Genomic DNA, 17,027 nt, shown 5'->3' with positions numbered 1-17,027 from the left:
CAACTACTACTATACTACAACGAATATTTCAACTGCAAACATCAATAGGCCCCCTTTTACCAATAGCTACTGGAGCTTTGTTGGTGAAATATATGATACCCAAGAATCATGGGAGAAGTGGGGCTGAAAATATGACAAAGGCACATCAAGCCACCTTTTTATGGTTGGTTAAAAATTATCCTGAAAGCATCTATGCAAACATGCCTTAGGATCAATCACATATTTTGATCTCAATAAATACAATGTATTACATATTAAAGCAAATGTTCAGAATTGAAAAGGAAATTATAAATCACAAATTCTGCTTCTTTTACAGAGAAGGAAATAGGCCATTCTGAGAGGCTGACAAGTTGCCTCCATTTAGAGTTCACAATGGCACTAGAATCATGAGAATGAGAAGCCCTGGACTTCACCCTCTCCCTCTAATGCTTTTCCCCACTTTCCCCACAGAAGCTTTCCCTTTACAGTCTGGCTGCTGAAAAGTAGCTCAATCCACTTCACTTAATATTTACTAAGCATTCAATTTACAGCTCTATAAGGGAATATATTGGGGAAAAGAAAAATATAATTTTTTTCTCATTCTGAAATATTCTGCTTTGCCAGAGAGATAGCAAACGCACATGCACATACACACAGACACCCAAAAGTACTATCTTTGAAGGCAAGAGATACCAAATTTAACTAAATTTTTAGAAATGATATAGGGCTAGAAAGGGGAGGATACCTGTAATTTTATTTTTGTTTACCCTTAAACATGTCAATCACTTCTTTCCTTGAACAGGTTTACCTTGTTTGATAACCAACTACACTCATATTGGAAACTTAGTAAAAACTCCTTAGTGATTTTACTTGGAAGCTATAACCATACAACTAAGATGTTTTGAAAATAAACCTATCCATATGCCAGATAAACTTTAGAAACATTTATTTATTTATTTTATTGTTTAAGGTATTACAAATAGTAGTACATATGTCTTTTTTTTTTCTTCCCCACTGACCTCTCTTAATATCTCTTCTTTTACAGAAATTCTCTATTCTGATGTACTTTGGTTAAGGACCAGAAACCTAACTCCCTTAAATGAGACCCACAAAAAAGTTTTCCAATTACCACTGTAAATAAATCTTTCTTTCAAATACAAATCAATTTCCTCAACTGTACAATGAATTCTAATTTAATGGATTTTACTCTTGCTACTTCACTTCAGTGACCTATACATTTGTTTAAGCAATACTTCCTTTCTGGTTTCAAAACATAAAAGAATTTTTCCAATTAACTTTCAAATCTTCCTAGAACCTCTATTTTAAAATATATTATCTTTGAAACTAGAGGCCCGGTGCACAAAATTTCGTGCACAGGGGCGGGGGGATTTCTCAGCTTGGCCATCCTCTCGTGGTCCAGGACCCCTCAAGGGATGTCTGACTGCCGTCTTAGGCCTGCTCCCCGAGGAATCAGGTCTAAGCTGGCAGTCAGACATCCCTCTGGCAGCCCGGGAGCCCTCTGGGGATGTCCGACTGACAGCTTAGGCCTGCTCCCCACGAAGAGCGGGCCTAAGCCGCAGTCGGACATCCTTAGCACTGCTGAGGAGGCGGGAGAGGCTCCCACCACCTCCGCTGCACTCGCAGCCCTCAGCCTGTGGCTGAGCAGAGCTCCCTCTGTGGGAGCGCACTGACCACCAGGGGGCAGCTCCTGCATTGAGCATCTGCCCCCTGGTGGTCAGTGTACGTCATAGTGACCAGTCGTTCCGCTGTTTGGTTGATTTGCATATTAGGGTTTTATTATATAGGACAATTGGAATGCTTTAACAAAAATTGATTCACAAGTCCCTATTACTATAATCATCAATTTTTACAAGTCTCCTAAAAACGTTCTGCATTATCAGTTTTTTTGATTCTAAGATGTCAATAATATGGAAACATTTTTGATATAACAGAACATTTAATTACATCATTTTCCCTTCAACACACAAGTCATTTGATGATGATTATATTGGCCATTTCCATTGGTTGGCAGGAGGCTCATCCACTAAAGGCTCCCATGGCTTCCACTGTATCATTTTTCTTGCCAGACTTAGTTCATTTTCAGCCTGTTAATAAAATTTAAATAAAAATCATTTGATTATACTGTTTAATAGACATTTATCATAGCTAATAACTAAAATATAACTACTAGAGCTACTATTTTCATAGTAGTGTCTAATAAGCTGTTTTACCAAATGTTAAATATTAATTAAATTACCTTAACTATCACAGTTATGTAACTGCCAAGAGTAAGAAAGAATAGATTTTGATTTCTTCTATTTGATTAAAATTTGCTATTAGATTGTTCAAAAATTTAATTGATGAGTTTTTTATCTTAATTGTCTATTTCACCATTAGACTACAAATTCTTTGAGAAGCAAAGTATGTCTCTTCGTTGATGTCAATGGCTTTCAAATTTTATTTTACCATGGTCCAGAGTAAAAACAAAAGAAACAAACAAAATTTTACTAAGGGATATTACATACATATAACTCAAAGAAAAAAATATTACCTTTATTAGCTACACTAATACTGATACACTCTATATTCTATTGTATTTTTCAAGAGATTTTTTAATTGATTACAGAGAGTAAGGGAAAGGGAGAGAAAGAGAAACATCAATGATAAGAAAGAATCATTGATCAGCTGCCTTATACATGGCCCTGAGCCTGCAACCCAGCACGTGCCCTGGGTTCATATGTCAACGCTCAACCACTGAGCCATGCCAGCCAGGCTCTAATGTATTTTTTTAAGTACTAGACACAACCCACCTATCTGATTTCATGACCCATAATCACTTGAGACTAGTTTGTAAAACAGTGATCTATGGAATGTAGAATACAGTAGGCGCACAAAAATATTTTTGATTGAACTAATTTTCCTTAATCAGATTGTCACATTTACTTTTTCCTTTCAAACACAATTCATAACACATCTAACAAATATATTTTATGTATCTTATTATTTCACATTTTTTCTAGAACAAAGAGACCTATGACAACTCTGGCCAACTTAGAAGAACACTGTTGAACACTTGTCAGGATGTCATGGAAGGAATTCAAAACAGAGTGCTTAGATTCATCCTAACAGAAGATATAATTCTAAAGTGGTTCAAAACAGCCAATCTATGTCAAAGCAGCAGTCTAAAATGTATACATAAACAATGAGTTAAATAGTATAGTAAAGGAAATCTGGAGGTAGAAGTATTTACCAAGGCCGGAATGAGAAAACAGTATAAATACTGATTAAAAATATCCCTTAGGATGGCCGTTTCCCTGATCTGGGTCTCTTGAATACTCATGCTTTCTCTATGACCCCAAAGCACTGTAGTGTGGGGAGGCTGTCCAGCCCTAACCATCAGTGAAGCTAGCCTTATTTCAGAGAGCTGGATCCAGTTTCATATGGCCCTTGTAGCCCACTCCTTTCCTTGTCTCTAGCTTATAACACACTATCCTTTCCTCATCCCTCTCTTACTATCGCTCTAGAATGGGCTGTCCTATATGGTAACCACTATTTACATGTGACTACTGAGTGAGCACTTGCAATGTAGATAGTTAAAATTCAGATGTGCTGCAAGTATAAAATATACATCAAATTTTGAAGATTTAGTATAAAAAAGAATGTAAAATATCTCAATTTTTTATACTTACATTTCAATAATATTTTAGGTATATTGGGTTATATAAAACACTAGAGGCCCGGTGCACAAAAATTCATTCACTTGAGGGACGGGGGGGTTCCTCGGCCCGGCCTGTGCCCTCTGGCAGTCTGCGACCCCTCGGGGATGTCCACCTGCTGGCTTAGGCTCGTTCCCCAGGGAGCCCAGAAGCCATCGGGGGATGTCTGACTGATGGCTAAGGTCCATGGGGAGTGGGCCCAAGCCGTCAGTCAAACATCCTTAGCACTGCCAAGGAGGCAGGAGAGGCTCCCGCCACCGCTGCTGCACTCGAAGCCCTCAGCCTGGCTTGTGACTGAGCAGAGATCCCCCTGTGGGAGTGCACTGACCACCAGGGGGCAGCTCCTGCATTGTGCATCAGCCCCCAGGTGGTCAGTGAGCGTCATAGCGACCAGTTGTTCCGCCGTTAGGGTCAATTTGGATATTACCCTTTTATTATATAGGAATATTAACCTTATATTGCCCATGAAAATGTGCAGAACTGACTTAAAAATACTTAATGTATCATGAGACTACAATTGCTTGATAAATTAATTTATCAACTAAAGTCATGATCAAAGAAAAGTCAGGTAGAAAAGAAAGAAGATTAGGAAGAGGACAAAAATAAGTTTGTAGTAAGTTCCCATACTCTACATCTAGTACTATATGCTAATGAACAGAAAGGCCAGGAAAATAGGCCTCTAATGATTGAAACAGTACATTCATTAAAGATGTATGAATGCCCCATTCTTCTTTTAACAGAGCCATCTAACAATGCTTTTAAATATGTCTATTGGTGAAATACTTCCCTAATCTACAATCATTTCAAATATTTCCTTTTATTTATCTTTTGATAAATGGCAAGAAAACTTAAGAAAAAATTATTACATTTTTTAAAAATACAAAAAAATGTAAAAAATAAATGAAACAGAACTGAATATTTATAAGACTCACATCAGTGGAAGACATGGGAGTATACAGAGGGAGGATTATTTGTCCAAATAAAAATTTTTAAAACCTCTACATATGGGAGATAATATCCAATTGAAGTCAAAAGACAAAACAACAGGCTAAAAAAATGTTTAGGCAATATGGCAAAAGATTAAGGTTAGTGTCTCTTTTATTTAAAAAAAAATTTTTTTTTAAGAAATATATAAGAAAAACACCAAAAACAAATTATAGATTAAAAATATCGCCTTAGCTGGTTTGGCTCAGTGGATAGAGTGTGGGCCCATGGACTGAAGAGTCCTAGGTCAGATTCTGGTCAAGGTCACGTACCTCAGTTGCAGGCTCAATCCCCGGCCCTGGTCAGGGCTCATATGAGAGGCAAACAATTGATGTATCTCTCTCACATCGATGTTTACCTATCTCTTCCCCTCCTTTCCACTCTAAAAATCAATGGAAAAATATCCTCAGGTGAGGATTAACAACAACAACAAAATATTAATAACTGCCCTAATTGGGTAGCTCAGTTGGTTGGAGCGTCATCCGGATAAGCCAGGGTTGTGGGTTTGATCCCCAGTCAGGGCACATACAAGTATCACCAATGAATGGATAAATAAGTGGAACAACAAATCAATGTGTGTGTGTCTCTCTCTAAAAAAGCAATTAAAAAATCCCTTAAATACTAATAATTTATAGAACATGAATTATAAGAACACTAGTGGCCCGGTGCACGAAATTCGTGCAGGTGGCAGGGGTGTGTGTGTGTGTGTGTGTGGTCCCTCAACCTGGCCTGTACCCTCTTCAATCTGGGACCCCTCGGGAGATGTCCGACTGCCATTTTAGGCCCGATCCCCGCTGGCTCCCAACCGCTCACCTGCCTGCCTGCCTGCCTGGTTACCCCTAACCACTCTGACTGCCAGCCTTCTCACCACCAACTGTCCCCCCTTGCTGGCCTGCTCACCCCCAACTACGCCCCCCGCCGGCCTGCTCACCCCCAACTGTCCCCCATGCCGGCCTGATTGCCCTCAACTGCCCCCGCTCTGCCGGCCTGCTCACCTCCAACTGCCCTCCCCTCCTGGCCTGATCGCCCCTAACCGCCTCTGCCTTGGCCCCGCCACCATGGCTTTGTCCAGAAGGTCTCCCAGAAGGTCTCCCAGTCTAATTAGCATATTACCCTTTTATTAGTAATAGATAATTTTTAACATTTAATGTTACTAGTAATTGGTGGGGAAATGCACAACTAAAAAAAGGGGAGGGGCATCATTTCCCCCAATTTAATTAAAAATTGTAGTATTCTTACCAATCCATTAACATTTTAAAGTATTTGTATCTAAAAAGATAAAATTATTCAAGAAACAGTAATATTGTGTAACTAAGGTAAGGCTAATAAGAACATGCCCATTATATTTAAAGAATATAAACCTCCAAACTTCCAATAGAAGCCTCATAAATTCAAGTTATAATCAATGATATTTAACTGATATATACATTAGAAGTATTTTCTACTTGTGGTTAGTCTTATATTTGATGAGTTGATAAAAGAAATTTAGTTTTCCTTTCTTTCTGGAATGTCCCGTTTTGTGCCTCAATACATTATGTCTCTGAACTTTTGAAGCCAAACATCCAAATATTCATCTTTTTCTTTACCTGACGAATCACCTCTTCTATTTGGCCACCCTGAAGCCTGTCTTCTAATTTTTTAACATCTGGTTCCTATAATTTAAGGAAAAAAAAACACAAAAAAAAAACACAGAAAAATATGTAAACACAATATCATATATTTTGAAAACTCATATACAAAAAATGCACTTGCTATAACAAATGTAATTAATTTTCTTTCATCGTACCCTTACTAATTTTTATCAAATAGTTGGTGGAAACTAATTTCATCTTTCTATTTTAATGTTTTTCTATCTTAATATTATTAAACATGTACTGACATGTTTATCAAGAGTAAAAAAAATGCCTAATTCAGTCTTTCTAAAATACAGATTTTAAAATACCACTTTATTTTCTTATTATTTCCTATATTTCCTCTGGCACCATTAGCATTAAAAAATAGTAGCTAATCTATGACCCAGAATTCTGCTCCTAGGTGTAAACTAAACAGAAATGCATAATATGTTAACCAAATGACATGTTCAAGAAAATTCAAAGAAGCACAAATCACAGCTTCATATTACAATCAATCCAAATGACCACATATCATAGAATGAATGAACTATAATGTTTGAATATAATAGAATACTATACAGCCATGAGAATGAACAAACTATAACTATAAACAATGATTCTCTCAAAATTAATATTAAGCGAATGAAACCAGACACAAATGAGTATATGCTGATGGTTCCAATCAAAACCAAAGCAAAAGGAATATGTGATGTCAGAGGTCAGAAGAATAGTTATCTTTAGGAGGATAGTAACTTAGAGGAACAAGAGAGGATTTTGGTGTTCTGGAAATGTCCTCTCTTTTGATTTCATGTTAACATGGGCTGGGCATGATTATTTTGTGAAAATTCATGATTTCTGCACATTTCTTTGTGTATATAACTCCTTCAATAAAAGAAGTCTTTAAAAAAAAAAAAAAAAAAAAGGAGAAACCAAGATGGCGGCATAGGTGAAACACCTAACCTGCAGCCGGGCACAACAATTTCAAAGGCACAACTAGAGGTCAGAACGGACATCGTCCAGAACCACAGGAGAGCTGGCGGACTGAAATGCCCACAGCTGGGGGGAAGGAGAAGGCCACGGGGACAATCGGGGGAGCCGTAAAAGCCTGAGGTATGGAGAAACTGGCGGAGACACGAGCACGCGCGCCTGCGGGGAGGATGGAGCCGGAGAGGAAGGGGCGGCTGACGGCCTGGCCGGCGTTCACTGGCAGGAAGGAGATAAAGGCTCCGGAGTGCGCTAAGCGCCGGCTCCGACTGCACTGAGCGCCAGTTCCGGGCGAAACCCTGGGAAGCCAGGCGCAGGCTGGGGGAATGAATCTGGGCTGTGGGGCGCAGGCACAGAGGAGCGGGGGAAGGCAGAGCTCCAGAGGCGCGCACGGGAAGGGGCGCAAAGGACGGACTGTTGCCTGCGCCACTGAACTGCCCTAGCGGGAAGGAGACATAAGCTCAGGACCGTGCTGAACCCCAGTTCCGACTGCACTGAACCCCAGTTCCGGGCGAAACCCTGGGAAGCCAGGCGCACGCTGGGGGAATGAATTTGGGCTGTGGTGGCGGAGGCACAGAGAAGCGGCGGCTCCAGACGCGCGCACTGGAAGGTGCGCAGAGGACGGACTTTTGCCTGCGCCACTGGGTGGCCCTGCTGGGAAGGAGACAGGGACGCCAGTCTGCGCTGAGACCCAGTTCCAACTACACTGAAATCCAGTTCCAGGCGAGAATCTGGGAGTCCAGATTCATTAGGGGAAGGACTGGACTGTTTGGCAGTGGGCGAAACTCCAGGGCGCGTTTCTCTCAGAGGTGTTTGCAAGGAATACAGAGGGACACAGACACAGGAGCCCCATAGGGCGGGGCTGACAGGAAGCCAAGGTTGTAGGCTCCACCCTGTAGCTCCGCCCCAGCCAAGCTGAGCAGAAGCTTTTTCCTGCTGAGTGCCTCAGGTAGTGGCTGACCCACACTACATTGGAGACCCAGAAACGAGGGCATCTAGTGGTTGCTGGGAGATGACACCAGATTTCAATCACTTGCATAAGGGAGGCATTCTAGAGGCAGACTCAGTGAGCGCCAAGGCATTGCTGCATCAAGACCCGGCCCACAAACATGTCTCCTGCACAGCAACTCTTCCTATATAGACAAAGAGGGTCCTCATGGCCAATTGGCCTGGAGGACAATTCCTCCCAGTGACACCAACAACAATCAAGACTTAACTGTACAAAGGAGGACCAAGATGGAGACATAGGGCGGCAGCCTGATCGTTGCCTACCACAACAATATTGAGACTACGACGGGAGAGCAGAGCAGACACCAGCCAGAAAGACCGGGGGGCTGGCTGAGCAGATGCTCTACAACTAGAATAAAAGAGAGGGGTACGCAGGATGATGCTGATGCCGGTGACCCAAAGTCCACACTTTAAGAACTATGGCTCAGGCGACACAATGGTGGCCTGGAACGTGCTCGGCGCAGTTCCCCCGGCGGTCTCCGGCTGAGGGGACGGCTCCACTCGCTGCCGAGCACGGACAGACGAGCCCCTGGGAGACATGGGGAGGAAGACTCCGTGCTTGCTGACCTCCGAGTCCTTCAAGAATCTCAATGCCCCGAAGTGGCCAGGTGCGCACGCTCAGCGACTGGCCACCGTTGCAGACCCAAGGGCCGACGCAGCGACACCGGACCAGCCCACCGCCGGGCACCGGGCACACCGGAGCCTTGCCGAGCCCGCCGCCCAACGAGTTCTGCGGCAGCCGCCCTGGAGCTCTGAGAAAATGACCGAAGGAATTGCTGAGAGGGAATTGACCAACAGGAATTGGGATCAAGAAGACGAAACCCCGCTGAGACCCGAGTCCAGGCAAGCCTGCGAGCCTCTGGGCTCAGATGTGGTCACACGCCTCTGGGTCTAGGTGAGGCCTCACGCCCCTGGGTTTGGGTGAGGCCACGCGCCCCTGGGTCCAGGTGAAGCTGGATTCCGGGTTCGGGTGAGGCCATGTGCCCCTGGGTCCGGGCGAATCTGAACCCTGGGTCCGGGTGAGGCCGTGGGCCCTGGATCCGGGTAAGGCTGGGTCCTGAGTACGGGTGAGGCCGTGAGCCCCTGGATCCGGGTGAGACCACGCGACCAGGGGTCTGAGAGAGGTAACGCGCCCCTGGGTCTGGGTGGCTTCGTGCACCTAGGTCCAGGTGAGGCCACGTGCCCCTGGGTCTGAGAGAGGCCACGCACCCCTAGGTCCGGGCGAGATCATGTGTCCCTGGATCCGGGTGGGGCCTCGTGCACCTAGGCCCGGGTGGGGCCGCGTGCCCCTGGGTCGGGGGGAGGCCAGGCGTCCCTGGGTCCGGGTGAGACCGTGAGTCCCTGGATCCGGGTGAGGCCTCGTGCGCCTAGGCCCGGGTGAGGCCACGTGCCCCTGGGTCTGGGGGAGGCCAGGCGTCACTGGGTCCGGGTGAGACCGTGTGTCCCTGGATCCGGGTGAGGCCTCGTGCGCCTAGGCCCGGGTGAGGCCACGTGCCCCTGGGTCTGGGGGAGGCCAGGCGTCCCTGGGTCCGGGTGAGACCGTGTGTCCCTGGATCCGGGTGAGACCTCGTGCACCTAGGCATGGGTGAGGTCACGTGCCCCGGGGTCTGAGAGGCCAAGCGTCCCTGGGTCCGGGTGAGACCATGTGTCCCTGGATCCGGGTGAGGACGCGTGCACCTAGACCCGGGTGAGCCCAAGTGGCCCTGGGTCTGGGAGAGGCCAAGCGTCCCTGGGTCCGGGTGCGACCATGTGTCCCTGGAGCCGGATGAGGCCTCGTGCACCTAGGCCCGGGTGAGGCCACGTGCCCCTGGGTCTGGGAGAGGCCAAGCGTCCCTGGGTCCGGGTGAGACCATGTGTCCCCGGATCCGGGTGAGGCCTCGTGCACCTAGGCCCGGGTGAGCCCAAGTGGCCCTGGGTCTGGAAGAGGCCAAGCATCCCTGGGTCCGGGTGAGACCATGTGTCCCCGGATCCGGGTGAGGCCTCGTGCACCTAGGCCCGGGTGAGCCCAAGTGGCCCTGGGTCTAGAAGAGGCCAAGCATCCCTGGGTCCGGGTGAGACCATGTGTCCCCGGATCCGGGTGAGGCCTCGTGCACCTAGGCCCGGGTGAGCCCAAGTGGCCCTGGGTCTGGGAGAGGCCAAGCGTCCCTGGGTCCGGGTGAGACCATGTGTCCCTGGATCCGGGTGAGGCCTCGTGCACCTAGGCCCGGGTGAGCCCAAGTGGCCCTGGGTCTGGGAGAGGCCAAGCGTCCCTGGGTCCGGGTGAGACCATGCGTCCCAGGATCCGGGTGAGGCCTCGTGCACCTAGGCCCGGGTGAGCCCAAGTGGCCCTGGGTCTGGGAGAGGCCAAGCGTCCCTGGATCCGGGTGAGACCATGTGTCCCTGGATCCGGGTGAGGCCTCGTGCACCTAGGCCCGGGTGAGCCCAAGTGGCCCTGGGTCTGGGAGAGGCCAAGCGTCCCTGGGTCCGGGTGAGACCATGTGTCCCAGGATCCGGGTGAGGCCTCGTGCACCTAGGCCCGGATGAGCCCAAGTGGCCCTGGGTCTGGGAGAGGCCAAGCGTCCCTGGGTCCGGGTGAGACCATGTGTCCCTGGATCCGGGTGAGGCCTCGTGCACCTAGGCCCGGGTGAGCCCAAGTGGCCCTGGGTCTGGGAGAGGCCAAGCGTCCCTGGGTCCGGGTGAGACCATGTGTCACTGGATCCGGGTGAGGCCTTGTGCACCTAGGCCCGGGTGAGCCCAAGTGGCCCTGGGTCTGGGAGAGGCCAAGCGTCCCTGGGTCTGGGTGAGACCATGTGTCCCAGGATCCGGGTGAGGCCTCGTGCACCTAGGCCCGGGTGAGCCCAAGTGGCCCTGGGTCTGGGAGAGGCCAAGCGTCCCTGGGTCCGGGTGAGACCATGTGTCCCTGGATCTGGGTGAGGCCTCGTGCACCTAGGCCCGGGTGAGCCCAAGTGGCCCTGGGTCTGGGAGAGGCCAAGCATCCCTGGGTCCGGGTGAGACCATGTGTCCCTGGATCCGGGTGAGGCCTCGTGCACCTAGGCCCGGGTGAGGCCACGTGCCCCTGGGTCTGGGAGAGGCCAAGCGTCCCTGGGTCCGGGTGAGACCATGCGTCCCTGGATCCGGATGAGGCCTCGTGCACCTAGGCCCGGGTGAGCCCAAGTGGCCCTGGGTCTGGGAGAGGCCAAGCGTCCCTGGGTCCGGGTGAGACCATGTGTCCCTGGATCTGGGTGAGGCCTCGTACACCTAGGCCCGGGTGAGCCCAAGTGGCCCTGGGTCTGGGAGAGGCCAAGCGTCCCTGGGTCCGGGTGCGACCATGTGTCCCTGGATCCGGATGAGGCCTCGTGCACCTAGGCCCGGGTGAGCCCAAGTGGCCCTGGGTCTGGGAGAGGCCAAGCGTCCCTGGGTCCGGGAGAGACCATGTGTCCCTGGAACCAGGTGAGGCCTTGTGCAACTAAGCCCGGGTGAGGCCACGTGCCCCTGGGTCTGGGAGAGGCCAAGCGTCCCTGGGTACGGGTGAAGCCAGATCCTGGGTCCGAGTGAGGCCGTGCGCCCCTGGATCCATCCGGGTGAGGCTGGGTCCCAGGCCCGGGTGAGACCACGCGCCCCTTGGGTATGGGTGAGGCCACGTGCCCCTTAGTCCGGGTGACGCCGTGCCCCTGGGTTCGGCCGAGACCAAACCAGAGGGAGTCGGACCTCCATTACCACCATTTGTCCACCATCCAGAGCTGAGGGGTCAGTGCTGACATGTACACATAAGGAACTACTGGACATTGAAATTGGGTCTCAAAAGAACTGTTGGTCCAGGGGGAAGCTCGCTACAGATTGATTCATTTGCCTGTCAGCATAACTATTATTGCTCGTCTCACATTCAGTTCTTATTAGTATATATCTAGTGACATATGATCTCGCTCATCTAGGGGAAATGATGAACAACATAGACTGAGGAACAAGAACAGAACCAAAAGCAAGGAGGCATCAATCGGACTATCGGGCCTCAGAGGGAGGATAGGGGAGGGTAGGGGGAGGGTGGGGGGGAGGGGGAGAGTTCAACCAAAGGACCTGTATGCATGCATATAAGCCTATCCAACGGTTAAGTTCAACAGGGGATTGGGGCATGCGTGGGGAGAGGGGTGGGATGGGAATGGGGGGATGAGGACAAATATGTGACACCTTAATCAATAAAGAAATTTAAAAAAAAAAAAAAAAAAAAAAAAAGAATGCTAGTATAGTACATTCATGACATATATTTACTTATTTTCTAGTAGACTGAGCTTTTTGAGAACCAAAAACCATGTCCTCTACACACAAATGTAAATAAGTATAAATATTGTGGGGGGGTTGGGGGAGGGGTTGCCCAGAAATGGAATAAAGACCGGGAGAAGAACAAAAATATTTTCTACAGGAATTGGCATGTTCCTGTCTCAGGGCATATGCTGGCTGACCCAGGATATCTGCAGAGCTTGTTCCTTCACTTCTATGCAAATCTTCCCTTGTACATTATCTCTTTAGGGAGGACCACTTCCACATGATCTCTTTAGGGAGGAACACGTGCAACTGTGTTAAGCACTTTACATAAATTACCTCATTCAGTCCTAACAATAAGTGCTCAAGGTTGGTATTAGTATACCCAAGTTATAGATGAGGAAATTGAGACAGAGAATATGGACAATATGCCAACAGTCATTCAGCAAATTAGTATTAGAACTGAGATTAAATTATTGAACAGGCTACAAATCAGTGCTTTACACCAATATGCTATTACTATCTCCCTAGTACAGTGGTCGGCAAACTGCGGCTCGCGAGCCACATGCGGCTCTTTGGCCCCTTGAGTGTTGCTGTTCCACAAAATACCACGTGCGGGCACGCACGTACAGTGCGATTGAAACTTCGTGGCCCATGCGAAGAAGTCGGTTTTCGGCTCCCAAAAGAAATTTCAATCGTTGTACTGTTGATATTTGGCTCTGTTGACTAATGAGTTTGCCGACCACTGCCCTAGTATAATCTGTAAAAATATTTATTTTATTTCCATTTTAGGCTTAGGAAATAGATACTTTACAATCATAACAATATTCACTGAGACTCTGTGTGGCTTTAAGGGGAGTTAAAAATCTGTGGTAATTTAACCAAAAACAGGAATCAGCAATATAACTATTATGTAGTGTAAGGGGTTGTTAAAAACTATTTGTATTTAGCCTTTTGGATAAACAAACATTTCTAAGGGACCATATATGAGTGCCAGGTACTTTACTAGGTTCTTGGATACAAGACGAATGCAATCATCATTCATTAGTAGCTTATGGACCAGTGGAGAAGACATAAATAAAACACGGTGTGATAGGTACAATGGAAGCAAGGAAGCTATCAATCTCTGCTTAGGGATGTAAGAAAACGTTTCACAGAGAAGGTAATGGATCTTGAGGACTGAGTAAGAACTTCCAGACAGACAAGGAAGGTAAGCATTCCAGGAAGGTGTGTGTGTGTGTGTGGGGGGGGGGGGGGGGGGGGGGGGCGGGGGGGGGACGGGGGCAGGAGAAGACAAAAATAAAGTTGCATCGAATTCCCATAACTGTCAGCAGTTTGGTATTGCTGAGCATAGCATACAAAACAGGAAATGGTAAGATAAGATTGGGAGGATAACCTAGAGCCAGACCTTGGGGGCCTTCCATTCATCTAAGGACTTTATCATGTAAGCCAGTGGTTCCAAACCTGACTGTCCATCAAAATCATGCAGATAAAGATAGAAAGTGGAGCAACACTGACAGAAAACCATGGTAAAGTTTTTAAGGAGAAAGACACTGTAATTCACATATTGAAAAATATCACTGTACTGGCAGTGTAGGATATACAATAACATAGTATGGAACTATACACAGACCAATCAGTTAAAAGGCAATTGAAACAGCACAGGCCAGGGAAAACGATTTTAGAACTAATAAGTGAAAGAAATGACAGTGAACTATTCTTCACTTGACAGTGGCTGTGAGAGAAAAGAGAAACAGGGCAAAAAGTAAAGGAAAATATAAAAACAGTTTTCTTTTTCTTTTAAGATAGGAACAATACAACTACATTTTAAGGCTCTCTGAAGAGGAAAGCAGAGAAAGAATAAAATGGAGTTGAAGACATTCACCGTATGAAAGGAAAAAGGGAAATTTCTTACTCTGAAATGGGAAAAAATACACAAGCCCATTTTCCTTAAGAAAAATTAAAAGAAATGTTAATTTCCCCTTTAGAGACTTTAATCTCCACAATTAAATCAATTCCACAATTACCAAGCTAAGAGCAAAAGTTCCAAATCAAATCGCATTGTTTTGTTGTACACCTAAGGAAACGATAAAAGTTCTATACGTTAGACTTTATTGCATATATGTCAATTACTTCTGGAGTCTATGAACACAATTTTGGATAACGGCAAAAATTCATGAAGTAAGTGCTAGTGTGGAAATTTGACAATAGTGTAATATAGTTTGGTATAAAAGAATCAATAGTAGTCTACTGTCTAGAGCCTTCAATTTGGAAGCTGTTACATGCTTATATTAGTCTGCTCGGGCTCCCTATAAAATACCATGGATTGGGTGGCTTAAGCAACAGAAATTTACTTTCTCACAGTTCTGGCGACTGAAAGTCCAAGATCAAGGTCAGGCAGAGTAGGTTTCTTGTGAAAGCTATTTTCCTAGCTTGCAGATAGCCACCTTCTCACTGTGTCCTCATGAGGCACTCTGGTGTCTCTTCTTCTAAGGACACTAATTCTTCTGGATCAGAGTACCAGTCGTATCACCTCATTAATCTTATGACTTTCATAGAGGTTCCAGCCACGGGAACCTCACAGGGCTTCAACATATGAATTCTAAGGGGATACAAACATTCAGTCCTTAAAATGCTCAATAAAATTTTGTAGTTAAGTGACTAATTTGGTCCTCTTCTTTTTGCAACAACACACTTTTTAAGAGTTACTTCTGAGTTTTCTTTAAATACAACTCACATTTTTTGTTTTGTTTTCATTCTCTACTCTGAAACTAGAAAAAAAGGAAGAAGACTGATGTATCTACAGGTTAAAAAATAAAAGATCAATAAAGGACTGGATAGAAAAGAGAGGTAAAAGAAACAGGTACAGTGTTAACTTAGGAAATGGACTTGTTCTTACTCCTTTACTCCAGCATTTATAGGGCCTTGCATATAGAAAGCTCTCAGTAAACAGGTGTTTGATGAATGAAAGAGAGAAAGGATGGAAGAAAAGGATGGAAGGAAAAAGAATAGAAATAAGAGGAAAGTGAGTAGAATATGCAAAAAATAAGCAACTGCATTTTTGTTGTTGTTGTTAAATGTTGCATTGGATACATAAATCCAAGCAAGCAAAATCAAGTCAGCTACTTACCGCTTTAACCATATCCAGCCTCTCATTTGTAATCTCTTCTGTGTATTTTCTATATGCTGCATTTCTAGGGATTTGCTCAAGAACATCAAGAATCTTTGTGTACAACAGTTTTAACCTCTGAAAAGACAAATAATACAAATTTCTATTTTTAAAATACCACCAAAAATTAAAATGGAACACTTTAAAAAAATTTCACAGCTTAAAAAAAAAAAAGGACTCACAACTGTTTTTTAAAAAACCATTTAATTTAGATGTAATTTCTTCGGGTCTATGCCCTATCTGTCTCTTTTACAATTTAAGGAAAACTGTTGTGGCACCGGATCGACAAAGTGGACGGCGCGCTTGTCCCAGGAGCTCAGGAGGAGTTGTCATCGGGGCTGGGATGTCCCCATGGCATTAACCTTTCGGGAAACAAGGTCGCCGGGTGGCAGTCGTCCTTGGGAACCCGGGAGAGAGCAAGAAGAGAGGTACCCACCTCGTGCGGAGTCTCGCTCACAGCCAATCCCACAAGGCCGGTAGTCTGTTCAAAAACAAAACGCGATTCATGCCGTTTGAAACTCCGCGCGCCCACCGCGCCAAGAAAAAGCAAAACCACCAAACCCCGGGGGCAAGCTGGCCTCCACCCAGCCCCCGGCCTCTCGCAGCCGCCAGCTCCGAGCTTCCTTCCGCCCCCGCGGGCAGAGCAGACCGAGCGCCCACGCCCCGCCCGGCCCGCGCCGGTTCTGCCACCCGCCGAACAGGGGGGGCTGTCGGGCTGACTACCCCACCGCCCGAATTCAGTGACCTCCGCCCGCCTCACCTTCTTCAGCAAGCTCGCCATGACAGCGCCGACCGCCGAGCGCGCGCAGCCCTCTGGGAAGCTCGTTCAGACCCGCTCAATCCACCACCGACGCCGCCGCTCCGTCACCTAGGAAACAGCGTGGCTCCTCCCCCTCAGGACCGCCAAGGCCCCGCCTGCTCCAAAAGGGAAAATTGACGCACGCGCAGTGAGTATACCGGCGTCTAACCCCGGCAGGTGGGGACAGGGGTCTGTGTTAGGTGCCTTACCTTGGGTTCCTGTCCCTTCCACCAATGACGATTACCTTCTCAATATGGCTTGACCTGGCCCTGAGATTTTATTTATTTATTTTTAAATATATTTTATTGATTTTTTACAGAGAGGAAGAGAGAGGGATAGAGAGTTAGAAACATCGATGAGAGAGAAACATCGATCAGCTGCCTCTTGCACACCCCCTACTGGGGATGTGCCCGCAACTAAGGTACATGCCCTTGACCGGAATCGAACCTGGGACCCTTCAGTCCGAAAGGCCCTGAGATTGTAAATTGCCCAAAGGTTGAGGGAAATATTACAAGCAACTAAAATATTGAGAGTCGCCA

At 46.7% G+C, this 17,027-nt stretch overlaps 1 protein-coding gene across 2 annotated transcripts; it reads right to left on the bottom strand.

Annotated features, from left to right (window-relative positions):
- Positions 1 to 910: 910 nt before the first annotated feature.
- Positions 911 to 16,748, bottom strand: NDUFA5 (NADH:ubiquinone oxidoreductase subunit A5). 2 transcript variants are annotated; one of them, XM_008159665.3, is made up of 6 exons: positions 16,698 to 16,715; positions 16,450 to 16,604; positions 16,126 to 16,170; positions 15,651 to 15,767; positions 6,266 to 6,331; positions 911 to 2,084 (listed from the first exon to the last, which is right to left on the bottom strand). In XM_008159665.3, the coding sequence occupies exons 2-6, from the start codon at positions 16,468 to 16,470 to the stop codon at positions 1,983 to 1,985; spliced, it is 351 nt and encodes a 116-aa protein (XP_008157887.1). In that variant the 5' UTR covers positions 16,471 to 16,604; positions 16,698 to 16,715; the 3' UTR covers positions 911 to 1,982. The 2 variants fall into 2 exon arrangements, with proteins under 2 accessions (XP_008157887.1, XP_008157889.1); XM_008159667.3 differs by lacking the exon at positions 15,651 to 15,767 and having other exon boundaries at positions 16,698 to 16,748.
- Positions 16,749 to 17,027: the final 279 nt, after the last annotated feature.

This window comes from Eptesicus fuscus, chromosome 14 (assembly GCF_027574615.1).
Source record: "Eptesicus fuscus isolate TK198812 chromosome 14, DD_ASM_mEF_20220401, whole genome shotgun sequence".
Classification (NCBI taxonomy): Eukaryota; Metazoa; Chordata; class Mammalia; order Chiroptera; family Vespertilionidae; genus Eptesicus; species Eptesicus fuscus.
The sequence above is the reverse complement of the archived record's forward strand: the minus strand, read 5'-3'. Positions and strand labels throughout refer to the sequence as shown.

Excerpts from the sequence above, each read along its gene's own strand:
- NDUFA5 (XM_008159665.3), bottom strand. The coding sequence starts at position 16,470 with ATGGCGAGCTTGCTGAAGAAG. Across the intron at positions 16,171-16,449 it reads TGGCGAGCTTGCTGAAGAAG|ACTACCGGCCTTGTGGGATT; the intron begins GTGAGGCGGGCG and ends GTTTTTGAACAG. Across the intron at positions 6,332-15,650 it reads GGCTGGATATGGTTAAAGCG|GAACCAGATGTTAAAAAATT; the intron begins GTAAGTAGCTGA and ends CTTAAATTATAG.